Genomic DNA, 27320 nt, shown 5'->3' on the forward strand with positions numbered 1-27320 from the left:
CTGTAGTACCTGTTATCTCAAGTTGACCTCCTAACTGGAAGGCTCCAATTAGTCCCAAGAAGACTTGTACCAACTGGGTGGGTGGGGCAGCGAGTTGATGGAGGAGAAGCACAGCACCCCTATAAAACAAAGTGAATGTCAATCCTGTGTCACAGTCATGAGGATAAAGGTCCCTGGAACACCCCTCCAACGGCCCACAGGCTGGAGATTTCCATTGTCAATTGTCCAGCCTCTGAAGAGCAGGGGTTTTAACGCAGACATGGTGTGAATAGGACACAAACTCCCCTTCCTCCCACTACACCACCCTGAGGCACCTTGCATCTGTGAGAAAAAGGAAGCACTTAGCCGGCAGTGGTAGAAGGGAGGCCAGCATCAAGGTCAGCAATAAATAAGTGGCAACATTGTCTGTCCTCTTGGCAATCAGAAAGTCTTCCTCAAGAATAGAAATAACTAACATTTTTGGTGCAGACAGCTGAATAAGAGAGAAAGAGCACTCTGTTCCTCCTGTCCACAGAATTTCTCACACATGTGTGTGCGCCTGCATACACCCCCACACATACATAACCCCCAAAATCTTTCTGCCACCACAGTCTGGAGACAGAGGCTGGACTAGTCACTCGTACACTCTACAGCTACAAGGGAACTTTGGGTGTTGTTGCTCTACTAATCGCCAGTCTGGGGTAAAATAAAATACGTAATAGTGATAATGAACCAGTGATAATTTGCCCTTTGCTAGTAATTGTCCATGTGGTGGTTTCAAAATGCTTTACAGGCAGTATTGAAGTAAGCCTTACAGCACCATTGTTTGTATGTGAACACCATTATCCCTATTTTGCTGATAGGGAAACTGAGGCACAGAAAGGTTAAGTGACTTCTCCAAGGTCTTGCAGGAAGTCTGTGCCAGAGCTGTGGAAAGAACCCAGATCTCATGATTCTCAAAGGGAAATTTTAGCTCAGATATGCTATTGCTATGTTCTAAGATAGATGTATACAAAATCAATAGGTCAGGAAGGTCTCTTTCCATTCCTTCCTCCCCACTCAGTCACCCTCTCTGATTGTGGGAAATGATTCCTTCCAAAAGTTCCCCAAATATAGCTACAGAGAGCTAATTCCTTAGTCCGACCTTACGTTTGTTTTATCCCTCAGGCCTATTTCACCCCCTGCCTTCCCACAATATGCTGGGGGAACTGGTACATTTTTTATAGTCCACATGCACTAGCCCAGTGGGAATCTGCTGAGCTCACCCTGAACATGGTGAATCCAGATCTGTAATTACTGATGTTGTGTCACAAGAACGGTTGCATGTTGGAGTCTTCACGTCACAGCTCCAGCTCAGAAGAGCTGGTGCTCCAAGAGCCCATCTGTAGATTGTAGGACTGGGGAGAATAAGAACTGCAAACACTTCCTCATGCCTGACCTGCTACTGCTGTTGCCTTAGAGCGTAACTTCTGTCCTGCTGTTATGGTGACATTATAACAGTGTGTTGCAACAGGTGCGGTCATGATGCATTGTAGGACAGTTTGGGCTTCCAGCCTTTTGGGGTTCCCTTGATACCATTTTCACAGTATTTGCAGGATTAGCCGTCGATTCTGGCTGAGGTTTTCAAAGCAGTCTAGACACATGTCTACAGTGAATGTGCAATGTGTGATCAAAGCCCCTCAGAATTATTTGACAATCTCGTCCTCTAGTTGACAAAGCTCCTGTATCCCAAGAAAAACCCCAGCAAAATCCAACGGCTTTGGATACAGAATGAACATTGTCTGGCGCACACCTGTCCATGTCAGCCCTGTTGCTGTTGTTGACACACCCACTTTTCCTACCCTTGCAGGCTCTGAAGACTGTTCTAGAAACTTCACCAGCTCCAATGGCACTATTGAGTCCCCAGGATTCCCTGATAAGTATCCCCACAACTTGGACTGCACTTTCACCATCATGGCCAAGCCAAAGATGGAAATCATCCTTCAGTTTCTGACCTTTGACCTAGAGCATGACCCCTTGCAGGTCGGAGAGGGAGATTGCAAGTATGATTGGCTGGACATCTGGGATGGCATTCCTCAAGGTGAGCATTGGGGTGATGTATCACCAACCTTTTCCCTTTGTCTACCTATGCTCCCATTAGCCAGCAGTAATGGGGAGTCTGAAACATTTCACAGAGGACATGACTCATTAGTATCCTGCAGCATTAGACAAATGCAAAATACTGTTGGTCTTTTCTCAGCTGTTAAATACAGCGATGATGCAAATTTTGCCTGTCCCCAGTAATGGTGAAATATGGGTTTGCCTCCTTGGAGTGTCAGCATAGACTTCATATTATTCAGTGGGTGTTCAGATGTGCACTAGATATGTGGAAAGATAGACACATAGATGAAGATCAAACTGTTACTACACCTGTTCTTCCTCTGTTCTTGTAAAAATGTGAGTGACAGAAACGAAAGAATCAAAAATGCCTTTTTTTCATCCTTCTTGGTCCTGGAGGGTTGATTATTACTCACTGTCCACTGCCAATGTATTCTTGGCAAGTAGAACTCACGTGGTGGGTTAGGTAAAGACTAATGAGCTCAATCAAAAGGTGGGAGCTACTTTGTGCTACTCTTTCTTTTGCAGTGGGCCCTTTGATAGGCAGGTACTGCGGCACTAAGACTCCTTCTGAGATCCGCTCAGCTACTGGTATTCTCTCACTTACCTTCCACACTGATCTGGCAGTGGCTAAAGATGGCTTCTCGGCTCGCTACTACTTGGTCAAGCAGGAGATCCCAGAAAGTAAGTTGCAAATTTCCCAGTCAGGCCTGTTTCTGGGACTTATTCAGTCATGTGTGCTTTTTATTTAATTTCCTGGAGTGTTTCCATCATTCAGTGTGTCTGTGTGAGTGAGCTGGGATGAGTGTTTTCAAGAGGATGTTTTCCCAGACAGCAATACACAGAGAAATGAAACTATTTTAGCATCTGCATGGAAAAGAAAGTTCATGATGAATTGCAGTTTCCATTATAGTCTCACCTTCAAGCTTATGTACTCACTGTCTCTTTTTTTCCTTTCTTCCCCTCCATTTTTTTTCCTCCCCCTCCCCCCCTTATTTATTCTTGGATCTGGACTTCCAACACTAATCTGAAGAAGTGGATTGTGACCACGAAAGCTCATGATACCATCTACATGTTTTGTTAGTCTTTAAAGTGCTACTAGACTATTTGTTGTTTTTTAAGTTTTTCCTGTTACAGACTAACTCAGCTACCCCTCTGAAAACTTTTACATGTTCATAATGTTTTCATATTTCTTTTGGACTAAAAAATGCCTGGTCTCAAATCAAAGGATTTTTGGGAAATGTGGGCAAAATTGGTGCAGCCGTATTACCGATGGGTGGGGAAAAATACAGTTTTCCCAAAAATACACTTTCCCAAATTGCCAAGTGGACTTTTATGTTTGTCTAGTTAAAAAATGCTTGAAGTTAGGCATTGTTTTGTTAGCCTCTGTTAGGAAAGGGGAAAGTATCTGGTGTGATGAATATAAGTTCTGTTCTTTTAAAATTATGAGCATTTAAACTCAGCAAATTAACTCATGGATGTGAGATTGTTTTATTTCATTTTTCCTTGTGTCATCCTTCACCTAAGACCAAGGTCAAATCTTTCACTGTGATGTCATGTTACAACAGAAAATAGTCTCAGGACCTTCTTCCCATAAGTTTTAAGCCTCCCCTGACCCCAAAAAAGGGAAGGTTGAGAACCCGTGACGTAGAGTAGTTTAGAATACTGGGCATGCGCCATCAGGATCTGCTGTGCTAAGGACATTTGCATTACGATGGCCACTGTGCAGTAGTCTTTTGTTTTGGTATGTCTCAGTTAGGAATGCCTCAGCTAGGGCTGCATGAGTTAAGGGTGCCTCAAGGGCACTTCAGTTCTTCATTTTTATACCCTTTACTCCCCGTTTTGTCCCCTTTTATGCTCTTATTTAAAAACAGGGAAATTAAATGTTCTCTCTAATGATAATGCACCTTAAAGTTTGAAAAATCAAGAGGACTAAAGTCAGAAAATACAAACATGTTAGTGTTAAACCCTGCTCTCATTCACAGTGATGTAAAGTGAGATTTTAATGGCACTGCTTAAGGCATATTTTGGCCCAATTTTTAGTGTAGTATTAACTCAGCCATGTTTAACATATGGGACATTAGTGGAGCTATCTTAGTTTATACCAGTTTTGGGTCTGCCCATGCAGTATCTTCTACTCATGCTTTCTTTGGGGAATGTATTTTATTGTTTCTCAGAACACACATGCCATAAAATATACAGCATATGTGAAATGTGGTGGAGTTACCGTGTATTTAAAAGTTTTAAAAGTGAGAAAATTCAACAAGTTGAGCGCTAGATGCCTCAGACTTCATGGTAGTGAGCTTTTAAGGCAGTGTACTCCATGCAGCCACCTACAGACCCACACTCCCCATAGGACAACACTTACCCATAGACAGACATTTTTCAAAGCTGAGCGCCATTCTTCATCACACATGTATGTTTCCGTGTGATTCCAGCAACTGTGGCAGAGTGCATCCTTTGTGCATTCTTTTCCCGCCTCTCCCAGCTTTTGCTAGAATTCACCTCTTGGCTTTTTAGGAGCTCACAATCAGGTGAGGGGGCTTGGCACATCTTGAAAAGGGGCTGAGAGAGGCCTAAACAGGGTATAGCCAGGGAGAGTATCATGAATCCACAAAGGTGAAAGAACCCCATTATAGAGGAGAAAGGATCTACATTGAGCCCCACAAGTGGCACTTTACAAATCTAAGGCCAGACCTCTTCTTATTGTGGGTTTTTTTTTTTTTTTTTTTTTTTTTTGCATTGAATGTGTACAAAGCTAAATGTGCATAAATCGGATCACCTTGACAGACTTATGGGTTTTCTCTAGGATGCTGGGGAGCAGTTTGTGGCTTACTTACACTCGAAGGCAAAAGATCGTGAATATGTAAACTTGGCTGTGTGTGTGTCTTCTCCAGACTTCCAGTGCAACATTCCTTTGGGGATGGAATCTGGCAAAATCTCCAATGAACAGATCAGTGCCTCCTCTACCTATTCCGACGGGAGGTGGACTCCGCAGCAAAGCCGGCTCAATAGCGATGACAATGGGTGGACCCCCAATGTGGACTCCAACAAGGAGTTCCTCCAGGTTGGTACAGATCGCTGTGAGACGAGGAGGAACTAGCGTGCTAAATTATCGAGGACGAATGTTAGATCTGGATTTTATTAAGGCTTTTGACACAGTCCCCTATGACAAACTAAGCCAACTAGGAAAAGGTGGAAAATACTAAAGGGTGGGCACAATGCTTGGAGAAGTGTACTCAGAGTAATTCGTGCTCTCAGACTAGGAGGATGTATCTGCTGGGGTGGCACAAGGGTCTGTCTTAGGTCTGGTACTAGCTTGGACCATGGAGTGGAGAATATGCTTATACAGTTTTCTGGGAGGGGGTGCAAACATTTTGTAGCACAGGATTAGAATTTAATACAACCTGGACACATTGGAAATTTTTTTTGAAATCAACAAGATGCAATTCAATAAAGACAAGCGCAAAATACTGTGCTTAGGAAGGCAAAATGAAATGCACAGTTACGAAATGGGGAATAACTGGCTCAGCAGTAGAACTGCTGAAAAGGACTTGGGGCTTATAGTGGATCATGAAATGAGTATGAGCCACCAATGTGTGATGCAGTTGTGAAAACCGTGAATGTTGTTCTGGGAGGTATTAACAGAAGGGTCGTATGTAAGACACGGGAGGTAATTGTCCTTCTCCATTCAGCACTGGCGAGGGCTCATCTGGAATAATGTGTCCAGTTTCGGGCTCCACTCTTTAATAAAGATGTGGACCAATTAGAGAGAGTCCAGAGGACAGCAACAAAAAAGATAAAAGGGTTAGAAAACCTGACCTATGTGGAAAGGTTAAAAAACATGGATTTGTTTAGCCTTGAGAAAAGAAGATTGAGGGGATCTGATAGGAGTCTTTAAATATGTTAAGGGCTGTTATAAAGAGAAGAGTAGTTGATAGTTTTCCAAGTCTGCACTAGATAGTTCAAGAAGTAATCAGGTTAATCTTCACTAAGGGAGATTCAGGTTAGATATTAGAAAAACCTTTTACCCTCTAAGGATAGGTATGTACCACAATAAGTTACCAAGGGAAGTTGTAGAATCTCCAACCTTGGAGGTTTTTAAGTACACACTAGACAAACATCTTGCAGAGATGGTCGGGATTTACTTGGTTTTAGATGGTCCTGTTGCATCATGGGGGGCTGGGCCAGATGACCACTCATGATCCCTTCCATCTCTACATGTCTATGATTCTGTGACTAATGAGCTGAAGAGATGAGGGAATTGGGGAGGTGATACACTAAAGCTTAAGAACAATTTTGTGTTGCCAGGCAGCTGCTGTTATGTGCAGTGTTGAACTGACCTCTAGACCATGTTTGTCAAAAGCAGGCTCTGCTAGAGGCCCAGCCAGCATTGTGTTCTGAGCGAGTGCTGAAAGGGCATGCTGGCACTGGCAGGCACCGCTGTGCGGCCTTGTAACCAGCACTGGCGGAGCGCTGCTGTGAGAGAGCATCTCTGCGGGGTGCAAAGCCAGCATTGGCAAAGCCCCACCATTGCACTCCAGATCTTCAGCTTTCCTCCCTCTCCCCCACTTAGAGCACATTGACTGTCATGCTGTTCTGCTGACCCTTGAAAATAATAAGGCTTGTGGAATATTTTATTGCCTTTGTGTCGTGCAGAGAGTCAGCAGTGGGTGAGCTGCTGTTTAGAGAAGTCAGGATGACTCGGCCTTTGTGAAAGGAGCTATCCCTGCTGCTGGCCTATTATCATTCCTGCACAAGTCCTAACTTGACCGTATGCCCCCTGAATCTCCATGGACTTTCTAGAGTAGTGGCAAGCAACCTGCGGCCTGTGGGGCACATGTGGGCCTTTGGGGTTCTCTGTATAGCCCACAAGACCTTTTGTTTACTGTTGCCCCTGCACTGGGTTGCCAGATTCAGCTGGTCTTCGTCCACATAGTTTTCTTCCTACCGGTAGTACTATAAAGTAACATGCATGCAAAGGAAGGGCACGTGAGGTGAGGTGCATGCTGATTGCACACACCAGCGTATGAGCCATGTATCCCTCCTACAGCCAAGCAAAGTGCTGCTCAGCCTGCAAACACTTGGTAGACTTTGAGCAGTTAGCCAAACTACGCTGTCCCGCGAGACCATTTTGGTTATGACAGTTTCGCAGCCCACTGAACTGAAGGAGGGCCACTCATCTGCCTCACTCACGAACATAGGCTGCCAATCTCTGGTTAGAGATCGGAGACAAAGAGTGACTCTCTTGCTGCTTACACGGACGATTGGCTTTGCAGCTACTTTCATGACTGGAGTTGTAACAGAGTGTTGTGCATATGCAGCTAGCATAATATTGATTCCACTGGGGACGTCGTGAGCATTGGCAGTGTGGAGTTCAGTGCAGGATTTCTTTAGGACTTTTGTTAGAAGCACATTGTCTGTCCACAAATGGTTTCTGAGTGGCTATAGCATTGTGAGATGGTGCATGCTAATGGGCATTATGAGCTGTAGGTGCTGCAATTGCATTGTCTGAAGCAGATGTCTCATTCTTCATTCGTGGCAGTGATACCAGGCCAGATTGCACGATCTTTTTAACCCACATAACCTAACCAACTAACTAAAACTGAAAATTGCTGCTCTTGCTAATTGGCCATCATGACTATTTTCCATGGGAAAGCCTCTGTCCCATTTAAAAGAATGCAAGCTTTCCATTTTAGTAGCGATCCTTTTGTCTGGTTTGAGGGGAGACTTTGTACTTTCGTTTATGGCCAAACTTCAAAGTCCTTAATCAGTTTCACCCAGGCCTCACACTAGCTAAATTCCTGCTAAGGTCAAACTCTGCTTTTTTTTTCCATTGAAATCAACAGGAGTTTGCTTAAAGATTGAGTACAAACTGAGAAAGGGCATCAAGACTTTGCCCCTTGTGATCAATCACACATTCGTACACAGTCACTCAGCCTGTTTCATACTTAAACTACTCACCAATTGTGGTTGCTGCTGTTTATTATCTGTATCACTGTAGCACAGAAAGGCTGGATTGAGACGGGGTTCCATTGTGCTAGATGTTATACAAACATAGTCAGGAACAATCCATGTACCAAAGAGAATACAAATAGACAAGACAAGCAAGGGGGGAGGGGCATAGAGACACGTGTGACATATTTTACCCATGTTTTCCTCTGAAAGTATAAAATTCCTGCAAAACTGCAGCACGTGAAACAATTTTTTCCCTGTAGCATATTCAGTTGGAGCACGTCTACACAGCAGCACTATTTCAGAGTTACTGACATTATTCCAAAATATCATAGTGCGCGTCTACACTACAAGCCTTTATTTCGAAATAATGGCGGGCTGGAGGACTTCTTACTCCAACTCTTGTAACCCTCATTTTACGAGGAGTAAGGGAAGTTGAATGAAGAGAGTTTTTCTTTCGACTTCCTGCTGTGTAGACAGCAACAAAAGCTGACATAAGCTATTTCATCTTCAGCTACGCAATTGATGTAGTTCAAGTTGTGTACCTTAATTTGACATTAGTCCTGCTGTATAGACGTAGAAAAATCAATCCTGGAACAGTTGTGCCGCGTTTCCACAGAACACTCAAGTGATAGTCGTGGCAAAAGTCACAGCTGTGTCTATATGCTCCAACAAAAACAAATGAGATTGGTATAAATCAACAACGCTCCAGTTGATCTGCGCCCGCTGAAACCATGCTGGTTTTCACCCTCTGAACAACTGGCCCTTAGTCTTTAAAAATGAGGGGCTAATCCAGTCTATCATGGGACTGGTAGCAGCCACCATTTTCTTCCTTGTTTTCCTTCCCTTCTTTCTTTACCCTCAAACAGGTGGACCTTCGTTTCCTGACCATGTTGACAGCCATCGCTACCCAGGGCGCTACCTCCAGAGAAACGCAGAATGGCTACTATGTCCGTTCCTACAAGCTGGAGGTCAGCACCAACGGCGAGGATTGGATGATGTACCGGCATGGTAAAAACCATAAGGTGAATTCATTGTTCCTTTGCAGCTGCACAGTGGGAGCCTTGCCATGGGTGGAGGAGTGGGAGGGGAACGGCGAGAATACATTTTACAGATGGAGCGATTTATTTTGTAAGGTCTGAGTTGCTGACACTGCTTGGTCAGAGCTGACAGGCTGCATGGGGAGCTCTCCAGAAATGATCTTGCTCATCAATAGAGTGATCAGGAAATACTGTTCCTTGGAAAACCTGGCTGCTGTTGTGCCTTGCTCAGTGAAGAGAGCCTGCGGTATGTTTTTGGACTGCAAATGAAGGAGAAAATGCTTTTCACAGCCCATGTTTTGCCCTACAAGATTCATTGAGCATTTATGTCTGGCGCCCCATCGCCATGCTGGGTTAACAATCACAGAACCACATGAAACTGCAATTCAGGAGTTATTGAGGCCTGGAAATGAAAGGGCACAAATCCTGAGAGGGGATCACTGTGTCCCAGAGAATAAAGCGAACAATAAATAACAAGGCGCAGTTCAGTTGTCAGGCATACGGGATCTGCAATAGCAATCACAGTAGGCAGGGCTGCTTGTGCCCGCTATAGCCACAGCTCCTGGGGGGGGGGACTGGGGTGGGGAGGTAGGCTATGTGTAATATGGATGTCTGACCCTGGGCGATTGCTGAGCTGCAGGATGTGCCATGAATGCTCAATGAAGGTAACGCTCAGGTTGTGCTGTGTTTCTGAGACTGGGTAGGGAAACAACTGGCTGCCAAGGATTTGACTGTGTATAAAACAGAAGTGGCTTTAGGTAGGGGCTCACTGTAATTCACCTGGGCTGTACAGATGCTCTTTAATTAAAGGCAAGACCCAGCCCCGCCCCTTCCGCCCAAAGCCCTGCACCTCGAGCCAAGCCCCACCCATTCCCAGTCCGATTCTACCTGGCCACGTGGAAAGCTAGGGCTATCGTGATGCCCCTGACCTGGCCATCCCCAGTGGCTGGGGAAAGCTGCACTGCCCCACCATGGCCCCATCCCCTCCACCCACCACGGCCAGCCTGCTGAGCTGACTGCCTTCCCTGGTGTCCAGGGAGAGCCGGGCTGCCGCACCACGGCTCCAGCCTTCCCCGGGGCCAGGGAGAGCCGGGCTGCCGCACCACGGCTCCAGCCTTCCCTGCCGGCAGCCCCAGCCTTAGGCATTCGGTCACGTGGGTAGTTTTGGGAAGGCTACGCCTTCCCTTGCCTACATTACTGACCGCCAATGGCAGGTAGCTGCACAGCAGTCGGTGGAGCTGTGCCCGTTGACACCAGCTGCAGATCTGTCCCTTTGTGTTTAGCAAGACAGTTCAACTACACGGCCTCCTTTGAGCCATTCTCTCCTTGAGCTTTTAAATACAAATCTCTCCCTCTCTCCTCCTTTATATTCATTCCAATCTCTCTCCTGCTCCTTTCGCTGGAGTCACCTCCTGAGGCTGGTGGAGAAGTAATTGCTTTTTGGTGGCCTGCCTATCCTGAAATCCGGGTGACTGGTTTGTTCCCCTCCCCTGTGAATGTTCAGCCTCCAGCAGCTGTAGGATGAGTGCAGAACCTTCTTTATTCGTGTCGACTGCGTCCCTGAGTCCTGAAGTGCAGCTCAGCACATGGAGCACCAGTGTGCTGGCCGTGCTTCCCCTTTAACGTTGCTCACTGCTGTCCTTTCATTAGGAAACCTCCCAGATGTCTGTATTTAATGTGCAGATTCCACATTGCTCCTGGTGCGTCAGTGCAGCTCTCCGCGTGGTTCAAAGTGAAATGGTCGAGCAAACCGTGCCAAATAGATTTGTCAAGTCTGCCGCAGTTTGATTTGATGCCACGAGGAATGGGGAGGGGCGGGGGACTCTGTATTCCTGACTGTGTTTACGCATATCGGCCCATCTCCCTCTTGCCCGTGGAAGGTGGGCTGGAAGCCAAGCTTGACTAGCGCTGCCATTTAACAGCTACATTTTCAGCATGGAGGGTGGAACTGAGCATGGGGGGGCCAGATAATGTTCTCTTGGAAGTGGACTGCAGGTTTGACTTACCCTCCAGGGCTTACTGTGCGAAGGAAGAGGACAGAGTGGATAGATGTAGTGTTTGCTGCAGAATCGGAAGGCTAGACTTCAATTCCCTGTCTGCGGTGAGTGTTGGTACAGTGTACCAAAGGCAAGGGAAAAGGAAAGAGGAGAATAAAGTGGAGGAAGACGCGATGAAGGAGAGATCAGGGCAGTGGGGAATGAGTGTTGTCTTGCAGAGCGCTACTACACTGAGGGGAGGGGAGGGGGAAGGAAGGGTAGCCCAGATTGCAGGCATGCTGCCCGAATGAGATCAGGACTAATTAGAGTCTTTCTGTTTCCACTCCTGTCCACCAACCTGCCTCCTCAGCCCAGCTGCTCCCAGTCAACAGGTGAGGGAGGCTGTGCTGTGCAGAGGAGAGCGATTACAGCTTAGTCTGGGGCATTGCAGGCATGCTTCGCTCCAGATATAGCCTAGAAAATTGTCCTCATAGGCAATACATCCACATTCATCTACACGAATGTGGAACAGACGTGCCTGTTATACATTAGTCTCTCTCTCTCACACACGCGCATGCACGCACGCACGGTCTCGCACACACATATGAGTCATAGACCCATGTTGCAAAATATGGATGCAAATTTCCAACACTCCAAAATATATGCAGGTGCGGAGCCAGCATTTTTGGTTGATCTCTGTAACAGAGATGAGCGGCATAGTTGGGGCTTTGTCTTTCTCATGCATTCACAGTATTTATAATGTCAGCACAAAACCATAGGCAGTTGGTGCGGCTGGGGCTGGGGAAGGCAAGCCCCCCGCCCCACCTACAGCTCTGCTGTGGCCCTGTCCCCATGGGAGGGGAGGAGGCAGAGCAACGTGCTGAGCGCTCCCCAGCCTCCCTGGAGCACCGGGGAGGGGAAGATAGGGAAAAGAAGTGTGGGCACAGCACAGCTACTGAAGTGCTAGGGAAGGGGAGGAGGTGGTTCCAGCCTCCCCAACCAGAACATGGGGAGGGTGGGCACTGGGGGCAGCATTCGGCTCCCAGAATGCCTCTAGTAGCAGACCCTTCCCTGGCCTAAGCCACCAGACACCCATGCACAAAAGAGAGAATCAGTGGAGCCAGTGGGCCACGTTTCCAAGCTCAGTCTAGTGTCCGTTTATCACAGTCGCTTGCCAGGCATTTTTTTAAGATGTAAAATGATTTGCTCTCTCACTTTGGACGTGTGTGTTCAGGGGTCTTGGTGAGAGCTTAGTCCTCCGGCTTCTTTGCCTAGAGAGCTCTAGGGGCAATCTAGCCACTGAGCTGCTGTGCTGCAGATGTTTAACCCATCTCCAAAATCCTGACATGCTTTCACTATTTGTGTAGGTGAAACAAGGATGACTTCAGAGCTGTCCATATGTTAACCCCTGGAGCAGCATGTGTACAGCCGTACAGGTCCCAGCCTTCCTACCATAGGGACAGTTCTACACTTCTGGAATCCAATTCATCCTTTATAGCATGGCAATAGCTCCCGTTGCTCTTGGGCACCAGGTGACCCCCTGGTCCAGGTATAGGATCCTATGTTATATCTTTAATGGGGATAACTTTTCATCTCGGATGCAGAGATTCCACCCAGCGGTGGTTCTGTGCTCGGTGTATACAGGGCCCAGTCCCGCGTGTGTTCCTCGGGCAACGGGAGTCAGGTTAAAGGTTGAGCTGCACTGCTTGGACTGTCTGCAGAATCCTTTCTCTTATTGTCACCACCACACCCTGATCCTGGATTGGATGAATGCAGAACTACCCCACTCCTTCTCTCCTTACGACACCAACCTGCCCTGCTCCCCATTTCAGGTCCCTGCTATTTGGCAAGAAAAATAACCTCCCCTACTTTTCTCCTTCATGCTTTTCTGTCTCAGATCCTGAAGCCCTAATCCTGTTAACATGCTCTGTTCCAGGCCTCTGTCTCCATGGGTAACTTAATCCCACAGTAAATCTAGTCCGTGCAGAGAGAGACACACACACAGATGGGGGAGGAGCGGCTGCTGTCACCTCCCCCACTCCAGAAAACACACAGCCTCACCCTGGAATGTCCCAAGAAATTGCATGATGACAAAAAGAGCCCTAAAAATAATTCCCTGTTCCCAATCATAACCTGCTTTTGGGATTTAATGGTGCTTTTCTCGTCTTTGCTTCACTTCTGACTTGGCAGCTGGCAGGATTCCCACACCCGCTGGAACTAATGCAGCTTTAAAAAAAAACCTCGCTGACAAGGGGAAGTTTTAAAGTGAAGAGTGTCCTGCGTGTGATTTACAAGTGGAGGCAGGGGGTAGAAAACCCACCCTAGCCTAATCCAGCCCTGGCATCCTCCCTCTCCTTGTGTTTCTGCAGCAAATTAATTAAGCGAGTCAGCTCTCATTGATTATCAATTTAATTTTACATGCAGACCTGCCGACCAGACTAAAACAGAAGTAAATATAAAAGTGAAGGGAGGCAAGTCTTTGATGCTGCAGTGAAAGTGCACTGCCTTGGCCACTGCTTAGAAGATGCTTTTAATTTGTTAATGGTTTTCACATTTGTCTTCCAACTCTGCCACTCTCGTGTGTGCATTTTCTCTCTCTGATCCATTTATCACAGCCAGACCCTCAGCTTGTGTAAGTCATTGCATATCCATATCAGTCAATGAATCTGCCTTGATCTACACCAGCAATGGGTCTGGTGCACCATGTGTGTTGTGTGGCTTGCAATGTACCAAAGTAGGGACATAATGTGACATTCTCTTCGTGTAACAAAACATCTCGGCTTCCCTGGAGTTCTTGGTTTTACACATTTTGCTGCTGGTTTTTCCTGTGCCATGACAGTTGCTGCGGGCATAGTTCAAAGACTACTGAAATCAATGGGAATCTTTTTCCACAAATCTTGTGGTCTCTTTGGATCAGACTTTTAGTTCAAACTAATTTGATCAACAATAGGTTTCTCACCAGCAGGTCAATGTCTGGCAGCTGAAAAGAAACAAGGGGTGATGGTGAAGGTTTTCACTCAGTGATGGTGGGTCACTCAGTTGTGGGGGGGACTTCAAATTGAGACACTTGAAAGGGCCTGCTTTTCTGAAAGTGTTGAGCACCCACTCCCAGAAAATCCAGCCCCAAAGGTCTGCCATGCTGGGCGCCAAAGAGTATCACCCACATCTGTCAGTGCTTTTCCAAACATAGGGCATGTGCAGGTCCAAGGCTGACCCTGTCAATGCCGATGACAGGAAAATTGGAGGTAATGGGTAGCAATGCAGCCAGCTTCACATTGGGTTGCATGTTTAGGGGACTGGCAAACGTGTACTAGAGTAATGCAGTGTAGGGATGTTAAATATCAGTTAATTGAATAGTCAATTAACCTCATGAATTCTTATCAGCTAGTCAACTATTCAGTAGTCCCTGGGGGTGGGGCAGCAGCCAGTGCGCTTCAGCCCCACTCCCGGGGAGCCCCCTGCTACTCCATGCTGCTGCAGCATGAGGTGACAATAGCCAGTCTGCGAGGAGACCAGCTCCAACCTCTGATACATTTCAGGGCATGGGGGATGCGTGTAGTCTGTAGCATTAACTCATAAGGCTTTGCTTATCGGTTCATCGGTTAATTGACTACACTATTATGTCCCTAGTGCACTGTAAGTAACCTTGGAGCAAGTAGCCAAAGTTAAGGGCTTAACTGGTGGAAAACCCCTGAAAGCTGTCAGAGGCGAGGCTAGGCCCATGCTATGGAGTGTATAGCAGCATAGCTCTCGCACTCTAGCTGTGCCAGCATAACCCCTTAACGCAGATGCAGCCTATTCCAGTAGAAGAGATTCTTCCATCAGTACTGGGACAGCACTTCCCTGAGTAATGAGAGCTGGGTTAACTGAGCTCTGTCTACACCTGGGGGTGAGTCAGGATAGCTGCAGCTCTCAGGGGCTTGGATTTTTCACAGCCACAAATGCCATAGCTATGTCCGCCTTGGTGTTAAGAGTATACCAGGCCTCAGTCCTACAGTATATAAGAGGTAATATTTTTACTGTTTAAAGCATTTAAAAGACATACCACCAAGTGCTTCCTCCTGCCTGCTCTGCTCAGTATTAATCTCTAGGCAGTATCAAAGGGAGGATGCTATCCTCTGGAACAGGATGCAGCAAGGGCCACAAAGATGCCAGCTGGCCTTAAAAAGCAGACGGTGGTTATTTCGAGCTGCACATCTTTACCAGCAGCTCCTATTCATAGGAGTTGCCTGCAGTTCATAACCAAGGCCCTGACTTAAAACACATACTGAAATGCTTCACAGAGTCTGGTTCTGTCTGAGGAAGGAACTTGGCTCCTAAGATATGAAGCAAAAAGGAGGGTCAAAAGACTAGTCTCATTAGAAACAGGAGGAGGATTTAAGGCAGCCTAAAAGATGTTTTCAGCATTACCAAAGAGACTGATAAAGTTCTGAGGTCCAATATTGGTCTTCATTTCACTGATGTAAATTCAGAGTCACTGCTGAAATCAATGGCATCCTACACCAGAGTAAATTCAGAATTAGGCCCACATTTTTCATATTGCAAAGGGAGGTCAAAAATTAGGAAACATAAACTAGGAAATAAGCCAGAATGGGTGTAATCAGCAAATGGGCCAGAATAAGGGTAATCCTCATATGGAATAAATTACCAGGAAAGGTGCCTGAAACAAGGAGGATAAATGCATCAAAGAGACACGTAGACATGTGTCTGGAGAAGGAAACTGGGATTACTTTAAACCAAATAAAAGGGGGTAACATAAGAGCCAGCTAAACATTTCCTGTTCTCCCAACTTATGTTCTTAGGTGATGTGTTGCACATCAGTTTTGCAGGTGACATAAAGCTGGAGCCATTTGTTTAAGGTGGAAATGTATCCTCTCACTCAGAGCATGGGTGTGCTCTCTCTGGGTATGTCTACACTGCCGAGGTTTTTTTTTCAGAAAAACAGTTGTTTTTCTGAGAAAACTTCAAATTGAAAGAACAGAGGGGTTTTTCCAACATTGATAATCCTCTGTCTACGAGGAAGAAGCCTTTTTCCAAAAGAGCTCTTTCAGAAAAAGGCGTGTGTGGACGGGGAAGAGGGAGTTCTTTCGAAAGAAGAGGAAAGAGGAAAAGGCACAGGTGCCCTGGTAGCCATTCCATCCATAGTAATCTCAGCGTAAATGCGAGATAGCGTCCATTCAGTGTGGATGCTATCTTTTGAAAAAGAAGATCGCTTTTTCGATGCACTTTTGCTGTGTAGATGCTCTCTTTCGGAAGAAGTTTTTTCAGAAGCTCTCTTCCGAAAAAGCTTCTTCCAAAAGAAGCCTGTATTCTAGACACACACACACACACACACACACACACAGCATGGGTGTGCTCTCTCTCTCTCATGCATATAAACACACACTCAGAACATGAATGCTCGCTCTCTCTCTCACACACTGACACGCACACACGCACACACTCTTTCTCTTTCTCTCTCACTCACAGAAGCCACCATTTGTCTAGCCCCCCTGCTGGAAAAGGGTGTTTGTTAACTGCTGAGCAAGGAAAGGCTGGATGGGTGGTTGGACAGCGATAAAATAGGATATTAAAAGCCCATAAGACATGCTGTGTTGCTAAACAGTGCCAGCGTGATCTATAATCTTTGGACTAGCATTTCTGTTGAAGTTCAAATTTACTCCAAATCCCAATTATCAACCTTGCTCGGCCCCCTCCTCCTCGGTCTATAACGAATGCCATCACTTCCTAGAGGCAGGATCCCAGTCCTTTGCGTGGAGAGCTGAGTTCAGGTTGCGGCGCTGTGAACACTGACAGCAACCGTCATGGGCTTAATGCTGAATTACTCTCTCCTGCTGTAACAATCTCCATGCCCCAATGTGTTGGATTCCAGGAGAGCTGCATTAATATGTCCTGTCTGCAGGCTTTTAAAAAACGTCAGTGGGAGCCTTATGAAATGGTTCTTAGCTCCCGTTCAAGGCAACAGGCCAGGTTACAGCCTGACTTGCTTTTCTGCAAATCGCAGGGATCTATGGTTGAATTATTTAATTCTTGCCTCTGAGAGAGGTGAGCCAGTGCCAGGCATTTTCCTTTCCCTACCCTCCTGTTTTGCTCTCAGATAAACTTCACGGAAGCTCTTGTGCTTAGCAAAGCAAATGCAGGGTAGGAGAGAGCATAAAGCGCAGCCAACGTTGCAGTGTCTATGCAGTTCCTGGCTTGAAGCAGATGATGCGCTAACCCTGAAAGCCTGGCATACTCAGAAAGAAAGGAGCACATCCAACTTCTCTCGGGAAGTAATGACTTCAGCGCCCCAGGGTGGGCAGTTGTACAACACAGAGAACCAGTTTAAAACTACATTCAAGCTGAATGCTGCCTTTTCCACTTGTTCCACCCTATGGCACTGAAAACTAAGAGCCATAAGTATACAGTATGTACCAAGCTATTAATGGAAAAGTTACAGAGAAAGAAGGGGGGCAGTGTAGAAAACCACATGATTGTTATTGATTATGACCATCTGGTAAGACGACAGCTTGTTTGTATGATGCTGGATCATAAACTGTCCCCAAAAGCTTTCTTTTGTGCGAAAGGCATGGGTGGCCATTGATTATAAAGAGGAAACTGCAGCATGATCTGAAATAATAATGCTTAGAACGTGCATGCTGGTGTTCTCTGTAGATCTCCATACATGGTCACAGAGGCAGGGAAGGATTATTATCCCTTTTTATTGATGAGGAAACAGAGGCAAATAAAAGTTAAAAGCCAAAATTGGCCTTTTATTTTGGGTGCTTCAGGTTTTTAGGGCCAAACGTCTACGGTTCCAGTGGAAGCCAATGGGAAATGAGGCCCAACTGGGCACCCAAAATCAGATTTCATTTTTGGCCCTACCAGCTTCCCCAAGATCACACAATAAATCAAGGGCAGTACCTGCTGCCCGCTCCACCGAGTCCAACTCCCTAGGCACGTCTCCTCAATGCCTCCTGCTGCGGGGCACTAGCCTGTCTTAGAAAGCCCCTGCCCATTCTTTTGCTTTGGGTGATTATTTTGCTCAGTTAAGGACATCCTGATATTTTCTCTCTCTTGCAGGTGTTCCAAGCTAACACGGATGTCACTGAAGTGGTCCTGAACAAGATCCACACCCCAGTGCTGACTCGATTTGTCCGGATCCGCCCCCAAGTCTGGCACAATGGGATTGCTCTCAGACTTGAGCTCTATGGCTGCCGAATCACAGGTCAGGAGAATTTCTAGCTGCTTCCCACTCCGGTTCCTCTTGCCTGTGGTAACCGCTCCTATGTAGAGCAGAGACAAGGACCTTAATTCTGCAGTCTGTCTTAAGTCCAGGTCACTCCCATGCACATACCCCTCCCCTAATTTTGCCTGCTTTAGCCTCTTCTGCAGCTGGCAGTGTAGATGCCCTGCTCCTGCGGAAGGAAGACACACCCAGACTGTTTGACAGGACCCACACTTTGTAAAAGAAGCTGTCAGGGTCTGATCAGGAAAGACGTGTTAGCAGACTCCGAAGTGGATGTGGGTGAGAAGCCAGCAACTGGAGGGAGGCAGGGGATAATTTGCACAGAGCTTCTGAAAGTGAGGATGTTCTGAACATCCACTGAGAGGTTCCTGCCGACTCTGATGGCTGCAATAAAGGGAGTTACAGCTGGGTTGAGTGTTTTGACATTTCCATACCTAGCAGTTAAGCGCAGTGGGACATTGCCTGTTAGTGCAACGTGGACACACTTCAGCATGCTTTTCCCTTCTTCCCCTGCTCCTTTTCTCTCTGTGCAGATTCACCCTGCTCCAACATGCTGGGGATGCTTTCCGGTCTTATCTCTGACTCCCAGATCTCTGCCTCCTCCATCAGAGGGTACGACTGGTCCCCTAGCATGGCGCGGCTGGTCAGCAGCCGCTCGGGATGGTTCCCACGAATCCCCCAAGCCCAGCCAGGGGAAGAGTGGCTGCAGGTGGACCTGGGGGTCCCTAAGACTGTGAAAGGAGTGGTTATCCAAGGGGCCCGAGGAGGAGACAGCATCACCATGGTAGAGGCTCGATCCTTTGTGAAGAAGTTTAAAGTGTCCTACAGCATGACTGGAAAGCACTGGGAGTATATAGAGGACAGCAAAACTATGCAACCCAAGGTAGGACCTGTCTGTCAGACTAGGACAATGCTGTTGGCTTGGCTATCTCCACATCCAGCCTGTGCTCAACACACTCTCCTGTCTTTCTTCACTGTGGGCTTGCTTAGTCCTGAGAGAGAGCCCAGAGTGTCAAGGCTGTGGTGGTTGGACGGTGTGTGGGATCCCTGCCAGGAGGCTAAATACGCCTTTAAAGGAAGATGCCTTCCAGGTGTTACTGACCCCCGGAGACAAGAGGGTGATGTAGGACACGTGATGGTCTCAGCTTTTTCTACAAACCTTTTTGCCTACTGGGACATTCATGGACCTGCCCGTTCCCATTTATAGCAGGCTTCCACTGTCCCCATATGTAGCACTTATGGGACAGGCGGGATGATTGTGGCCCCCCTGCTCTAAGAAATTAGGTCATTGGGTTTTAGTGAACTTCTGCATGCACGTGGGTGTGAATGCTTCTCCCCCTGAACGTTTAAAAGACTGGAACTTTGGTCACGTCGTAACAACCTCAATCCCACAAATGAGTTGTGAGCACCTAGCTGTGACAATCACCTTAACTTTATTCCCAGTACACTGACAACGTAAAGGGGAGTTGTCCGTAGTGTCTGCCAATAACCACTGCTTAGCCACTGGGGAAAATGAGTATTTAGATGATCACAGACAATAGCCTCTCTCTAAAGCCAGGGACAAAATGTGATGTCATTTGTGCTGAAAATCAGTGGAATAACACCAGCCTTGCATCGGCGGATCACTTGGGTGGGAATCTGCATGGGCAATATTAAGTTGGGGCCGGGGCATGTTGTATGGTTCTGTTAGAAACAAGCTCTGTGGTTCTCTTGAGTTGGGAACAGCATACGTTCACTTACAGAGGAACAAGTCGGAACCAAGTCCCAGAGCAGTACAGTCAAAGCTGTCTGTTTCAGATGCCACAAGATAGCGCCAGGTCTGCACTGTTTGGGCTGAACCTAAGCTGCCTTCTAATACAAGTTTGTTTTAGGAGAGTCTTTTGTTTCCTGCATTTCCTTCTCCATTTTCATATTTTGTCTCTTATCGGGCCTGTTTGCAGGGACTATCGGATAGCACTGAGTGTGGCAGTCTTACTGCCACAGGTACCTTGTTGTGTCTCCCATGTTTCAAATTCTTTTGCTTTACAGCAATGGACAGTGATTTTAGTCTGTGGGAAAAAAAGTTCAAATGAACATGAAATAGGAATTGGTTTGCCAGAATGCTTCATGCTCCAGGTTTGTGGGTAGATAGTACACATGATGAAAAGATTAACTTCTCTCTCTTTGCAGCTTTTTGAAGGCAACATGCATTACGACATCCCTGAAGTCCGACGGTTTGACCCTGTCCCTGCACAGTACGTCCGGGTTCACCCAGAACGATGGTCTCCAGCAGGAATTGGGATGCGTTTGGAGGTGCTGGGCTGTGACTGGACAGGTTGGAACTTTGCTTTAATTTCTGTACTTAGTAGGTCAGTAGGACATGGAGATATTTCTTGCCATAATAGAGTGGGTGGGATATAGGTATATCTCTCTCCCTTCATTCCCACAGGAGGTGATGTTCTAGTTCTACAACTTCAGCAGAGGTAAACTTGAGCTGTGAAAACACAATTTACAGCATGATCCAAATTCAGACTTTTTCCATACTAAAGTGTGGTCAGATTTGGTGGTCTTCTTGAGATCTGAGAACTGTCTGTCCTGGATGGGGGGTCGGGTCCCTTTAAGCACAGACCTAGGATAGCCTGGGGCAGCAGCCCCACACGCTAAGTCCAATCTTGATGCCCTGCCGGCCGGAACTGGTTCTGGCCAGCCTTACCTTTCGATTCAGGGTCCACTTAATGTGGACGTGCTATTTTGAATTAGAAAAACGCTATTTCGAATTAGTTTTTGTGTCTAGATGCGTTACTTCGAATTAGCTTAATTCAAATTAACTATTTCAAATTAAGTTAATTCAAAATAGCACTGTTGTGTAGACATACCCTTACAGAACACAGTCACTGTGGTTGGGGAGAATTGTGCCCATTTACACTAGAGCTAAATTTAGTCCTCTGAGTTGCAATGTGAAATGGTGCATCTTGGTCCATATCTGAAAATATAACAGCTCCCTCCCCAGCAAATTCATCTTAATACTGTCCCTTTGGGCTAGAGGGCGATTCCTGCAGTTTTTGAGTTTTTCTAAATAATGTATTTATCTGTTTAAATCTGGCTCAGTTCTCCAGGGCTGCGTCTAGATTGGCAAGTTTTTCTGCAAAAGCGGCTGCTTTTGCGGAAAAACTTGCCAGCTGTCTACACTGGCCGCTTTGAATTTGCGCAAGAACACTGACGAGCTAATGTAAGATTGTCAGTGTTCTTCCACAAATACAGTGACTCTCCCGTTCGGGAAAAATCCCTCTTGCGCGAATGCTTTTCTGCAATGCTTTTGCGCAAGAGGGCCAGTGTAGACAGCTGAGAACCGTTTTGCGCAAAAAAGCCCCGATGGCGAATATGGCGATCGGGGCTTTCTTGCGCAAAACTGCGTCTAGATTGGCACGGACGCTTTTCTGCAGAAAGAGCTTTTGCGCAAAAGAGTCCGTGCCAATCTAGACGCTCTTTTCCACAAATGCTTTTAACGGAAAAACTTTCCCGTTAAAAGCATTTGCAGAAAATCATGCCAGTCTAGACGTAGCCCAGATGTCAGGGATAAAGAGGAATGATTTCTATGTAAAACAGCATCTCAAAAAGGCATTTTCTTGTAAGAGTTCTGCTCCAGGAATCTTACACAAAGTACAGCCCATTGCTGGCCATTTACCAAGTTTTTCTTGCCCCTTTCTTCTATTATGTATACAAAATATTTTACAATCATTTAATAGCAAATTATCAAACAAAACAAAAATAGGGTGAAATCTTGCCTCCATAGAAATCAATTCTGTGATCTCAATTAAATGATTTAACAGTAAATCAAGATCTTTCTAAAAGACACTTTATCGGACAAAAAGAAGTTCCAGGCTTGATGCAGACCCCTCTAGCTGGAGTTTTATAGCCTGGCCAGCATGTGTTCATTTTCTCACTCTGGCTATAGAGACTCTTGCTTTTAGCTAGAAAGATCCCTGCTGCAATCCCTGATGTAGCCATAGCTCACACAGGCACAGTTTGCACTCAGAAAAGAGAGACTAATCTGAAGATTTACTCAGCCTGGCCAGACTTTCTCCTCTGTCCTCGTGTGCTGCTCAGCTCACAAACATCCCACTCTCCCCACCTCTAATATCATCAATTCACAGACACTTACCTTCCTTCCTCCCCCCCCCCCCCCCCCCGCATCCCCCTCCTGTTCTGAAATGTGATTTGTCCTTTTCATATTTGTTCATTTTTTTTAATTGTATCCTTTGGCATATATGGTTGTGACTACTTTCTTCCACTATTTGATCTGAGGAAGTGGGTCTGGCCCACGAAAGCTCCTCACCTAATAAACCATCTTGTTAGTCTTTCAAGTGCTGCATAGTCCTGCATTTTGCTAGTGCTCTCAGTCCTCTTAAGACCTCTCCTGGCATAGAGGAATCACCATCAGGTGGAGAGCCTACAGAGCAAGCTCCTGTTCCTACTTCTCTCTGCAGCTTTCTGCTATCCCCTGATGACTGATAGTCCCTTGGGGACCATTGCCAGCTGGTGTAGCATAGAGCAGCCCTGAGACTACTCTCACCTGTGCTAAGCCAGGCAGAAAATTGACCCCATGATGTCTCTCCTGCCTCCCCCACAGCTCACTCTGTTGCAAGCAATTCCAGGCCATACTCTACCGTGCATCTGTCTCAATCCTTTATGCTTTTTCTGTACGTTCACCATTATAGCTCTGTCCGCTATGAGCTTTGAACTTCTGCTAGAAATGGCCATGTTGAAAAGGGATTGCCACACACAAGTGTTCCAATGAATGTTGTCAGCCATAATTTCCCAACACTCCTGTCTCGTCATTTGTACTTTATGTATCAGAGGGGTCGCCGTGTTAGTCTGAATCTGCAAAAGTGGCGAGGAGTCCTGCTGTACTTTATAGACTAACTGAAGTGTTGGAGCATAAGCTTTCGTGGGCAAAGTGGGTCTCCTCAGGATTCCTCGCCATTTGTACTTTGTCACTTTTAAAAGAAAAACTGCTGGCTATAAATGTGCCGAAATATAACTGGAGCATGCTTTGTGATTCAGGAAATGGGGGAGCAAAGTGCATCACAGCTGCGATCTGGGGAGTGGAGAAAACCTGTGGTTTTATATAAACTACAAAACCCAAAGAGGGGCAGTGTCGCAGTCTCTCAGTGTGACTCAATGCACATGCACAAACAATTAGAATGTGACTACCTTGTGCCACCCTGCCTCGTCTGGCCCTCCATGTGCACGCTGCTGATCTGTAGAGCTAGTCCTGTTTCAAAGGGGACCAGATCAACGTGCTCTCACAGATGTCGGTAGAGTGCACATGGTTAGTCCACAACAAGCTCGAATTGGGTGGATTTCCCCACTCCCCAGCTTTCTGCAGTCTGCTTGTTTGTGCAGACAAGCCCCAAGCCATGGCTCTGTGGTGGAGGCGAGACCCAGACATGTTACTGAGCTGGGTTTAAGCCTGGCTGTGAAGCCCAAGGCAATAGCACTTGCTTGGGAACAAGGCCAGTGACGTGGTTACAAAACAACAAATGCAAACGTTTTCAAATAGGCTTACAAGCTGTAGCATGGTCACTGCCCAGCTGCCACTGTTTCTGTTTATGCCATTTTATCGATTCACGCAGGTAACTCATAGCAGCTAGGCTCAGAAATGCGTTATTATCAGGGAGCTTAAAAAAAGAAGTGACTGGTCAGCCACTGGCTTGTATCAAAGGCCTGCTGACACTTTTCCTTTGGAGATTGATGAACATTGGCTTGTGACCTCTCTTCTCTCCTTTGAAGTTCCAAGACATCTGGTTTCAATTGCCCAACAACTGTGCGGCATGATCAGCAGGTACCTCTCACTGCACAAACATGCCAGGTGGGAGAGAGAGACGTTCTCCTTCTCACTTTCCATTTCACATCCTACCTTGGCCCTGGGATTTTCATTATCTTGTCTCCCCATCTTGTCATGCTCTGCCAGAGCAACTGATTCTCAGGGTACATGGTGGCATGCTGTGCGGGGCGGTGGAACAGTCTGAGCATCTGGACTGCATATGGTACTTTGCCTTTCATAGGCCTTTCCCTTTGACACATTCCTACTATAAATCTGCAAGCCCAAAAACACATACCGAGGGGAAGTAACTTGCAGCTTTTGACACGCTGCCTTCAGCTGATGGGTTTTTTTAAATGACTGTTTTTGTGCCTTGCTGCTTCCAATTTGCTTGTCAGTAATATGTGGAGTTTTATGGTGTAGTAATAAATTTGGACTTAAATAGTAGGAGGCTTTGAGGTTGTTCAGTATTTTACAGTGAATAAAAGGCAGCTGAAAGCAAAACAGGAACACAAGAGTCTACGTGCAATATGTTCACTCACAGAAGTGGGAAGCAGTGTATGGAAAATATTCAGTGTATTTAGCCATTTCCTTCTGCTTCTGGCTTTATTAAATGATATCCTGAATGTTGCCAACAAAAAATCCTAATAACATGTAATAAAGCAAAGAAACGTTTAAAACCTGGGGAGGACACTGGACTCGGATGTCTGCTCTATTCCTCATATAAATGGAGGGGAAGAGGGAACTTCATTCCTGTACCATTAACCTTAATATCTTCTCATTTCTGCTTAAAGTTCCTTGACACCTGCCTGCTTTTAGGTAGGTTCCCAGAGTCTGCATAGAAAAGAAGGAACTGGGACAGAGCTGTTTTAAATCTACAGTCAGGAGGGTGGAGCTTGAAAACTGATGCTTTCTGCTGTGAGCCAGAGCATGCTAGGGATACTCTGGATCCATTTGTGGTTACATCATTTGCGGTGTTGAGTGCCTTGGTGGGTTTTTTCTAAAACTGGCACAATTGGTGGGAATATTTTATGTAGTTTTGCCTTTATGAAAGAAAGAATATGCAGCCTGGGCTCTCTGTTATGCAGTGTAACAACAAACCTCCTAGCTAATTACATACATACATAAAAAATAGCATATCAGTTTAAAGGAGATCCTTGTCCAACAGAGTCCACAGATCAGAGAATTCCCTATTTCCTTTTGGGGTCTAAAAGAAGCCTCACAAGTGATTTGAGCCATGATGACATATGTAGCATGTTGTAAATTATTGTTGCTTTCTTATCCGCTCTGTATAGGGCTCAGAAAGAAAAGAGTTCTGTTTAGTTTCCTCCTTTGGGCTCTATGAGTATGCGGCTTATTATCAGCTGTTCTTCTTTGTTTGCTGTATGCAGATGTAAAGCCCACTTCAGAGACACTAATGCCCACCTTGAAGAGTGAGGAGACCACTCAACCATACCCTACTGATGAGGAGACAACAGAGTGTGGTGATGGCTGTGGAGAAGGTGATGGTATGTACCAGACCCGCGCACCCATAGAGCACTAGATGATGGGTTAACTCGTTACGGTCATACTCTTATCTTTCCATTGGCTCCTACCCAATGGGACTGAGTCCTGGAAATCTGTAGAATGACAGTACTAGTGAGGGGTCAAGCATCAAAGAATCAGGCTCAAATTCTGATCGATTATACCAGGGAAGGGTAGTACAGCTAGGGAGAAAGGGAGGACGATATGGTGCTAAGGGCACTAGCCTGGGACTCTGGAGACTTGGGTTCAGTTTGCTCCACCACCGATTCCTTGTGGTCTCTCCGTGCCTCAGTTTCCCATCAGTACATGGTGATAGTTGCCCTGTCCTACTTCACACACCTGTTGAGAGGATAAAAGTATTTAAGGCTGTGGGATGCTCAGATACTATGCTAATGACACTACGGCTGTGTCTACATTGGCAAGATTTTGCGCAAAAGCAAATGCTTTTGCTCAAAATCTTGCCGTCTGTCTACACTGGCCGCAAGTATTTGTGCAAGAACACTGACGTTGTAATGTACAAAATCAGTGGTTCTTGCGCAAATACTCTGACGCTCCTGCTCAGGGATAAGCCCTCTTGTGCAAGTATTCTTGTGCAAGAGGGCCAGTGTAGACAGCAACGTTAATTTCTTGCGCAAGGAAGCCCGATGGCTAAAATGGCTATTGGAGCTTTCTTGCACAAGAGAGCGTCTACACTGGCACGGATGCTTTTAGGCAAGATCATGCCAGTGTAAACGCAGGCCACATGTGTATGCAGGAGAGTGTCTCCATTGAATTCAGTGGGTTTATGCCACTGTAACTGTAAGCAGAATTTGGCCCTCTGAGGCTTTGGAGACGTGCCCGAATGCATAGACACATACTCAGACCACATGAACTTTCAAAATTTGTCTAGAAAATTGCATTAGAAGAGGGTTGCTGGTAAGATTTCGCCAGTGTTTTGGCCCATCAGCTTTAAGGCCTGGAGGGAAACATAAAAGGAAAACCTAATGAGACCTTGAAAACAAATTAACTATTCCATGCTGTCCATTAAGGTTCAATTCTAGAAATGTAAGTCATAGATTCAGTACAAGGGGCCTGATCTCTCTGCACTGCTGTTACACCTCTCCACTGCCTCTGCCCTCGGTGGAGTGACTTTGGAGGTCAGCACGCCAGTTTTCGTTGAGCCACAGAAGTCAGGTGTGCTGCACAGCGCAGTCTGAGACACGCTTTCTACCCTCGTGATGCGTTTTAGCATGTAGGGCCAATACCCACGATGGTTCCCTTCATGCTTAGCTCTGAGTTTCATTCTCAGACTTTACAAGCTATGAGGCATATTTAATCAGATTTAGTAGAAGCTATTGGGACTAGTCCTCCCTGGGAACTAGATAAAGTCGTAATAAAATGAGTTGATATGGGATTGGGGAGGGGATGTCTCTTCCCACTGCATGGTAGTGTTCACCTGATGGCTGCCGTGTGAGTCCCTGACCTCTTGCTGATTGTCATTAACATTGGAGACACGGTGATTTTAAAATTCCTCTGCTCACGAAGGCTCCGAACACGCCGTGGCTATATTTGGCCAATGCTCACTGGCACGTCCTAGTCAGGAGTGTCTCCTCGGACATTCTCTAAGTGCTGCTTTAGAACCATTAGCCCACTGCTGCCCTCTGTCGCATAGGGAACAGTTTCATTAGTGGATACTGACCCAGGAGTGACCATTCATAATCCCAGGCATCCTGTTCCCT

General features: G+C 46.3%; 1 protein-coding gene and 1 long non-coding RNA gene across 7 annotated transcripts in view; both read left to right on the plus strand.

The window, feature by feature from the left end:
- NRP2 (neuropilin 2) overlaps nucleotides 1-27320 on the plus strand; it is a 131431-nt gene that overhangs the window by 52052 nt on the left and 52059 nt on the right. For all 6 annotated transcript variants that reach the window (XM_075934328.1, XM_075934330.1, XM_075934329.1 and 3 more), the window contains exons 4-11: nucleotides 1829-2059; nucleotides 2605-2760; nucleotides 4974-5143; nucleotides 8901-9056; nucleotides 18110-18254; nucleotides 18809-19158; nucleotides 20445-20589; nucleotides 25470-25586. In XM_075934328.1, coding sequence (XP_075790443.1) covers nucleotides 1829-2059; nucleotides 2605-2760; nucleotides 4974-5143; nucleotides 8901-9056; nucleotides 18110-18254; nucleotides 18809-19158; nucleotides 20445-20589; nucleotides 25470-25586 — 1470 coding nt within the window. The remainder of the gene's footprint in view (nucleotides 1-1828; nucleotides 2060-2604; nucleotides 2761-4973; nucleotides 5144-8900; nucleotides 9057-18109; nucleotides 18255-18808; nucleotides 19159-20444; nucleotides 20590-25469; nucleotides 25587-27320) is intronic.
- On the plus strand, nucleotides 9067-17913 carry LOC142830258 (uncharacterized). Its single transcript, XR_012905410.1, has 2 exons — nucleotides 9067-11172; nucleotides 12415-17913. It is a non-coding gene; the product is annotated as an uncharacterized LOC142830258 (long non-coding RNA).

This window comes from Pelodiscus sinensis, chromosome 7 (assembly GCF_049634645.1).
Source record: "Pelodiscus sinensis isolate JC-2024 chromosome 7, ASM4963464v1, whole genome shotgun sequence".
Classification (NCBI taxonomy): Eukaryota; Metazoa; Chordata; order Testudines; family Trionychidae; genus Pelodiscus; species Pelodiscus sinensis.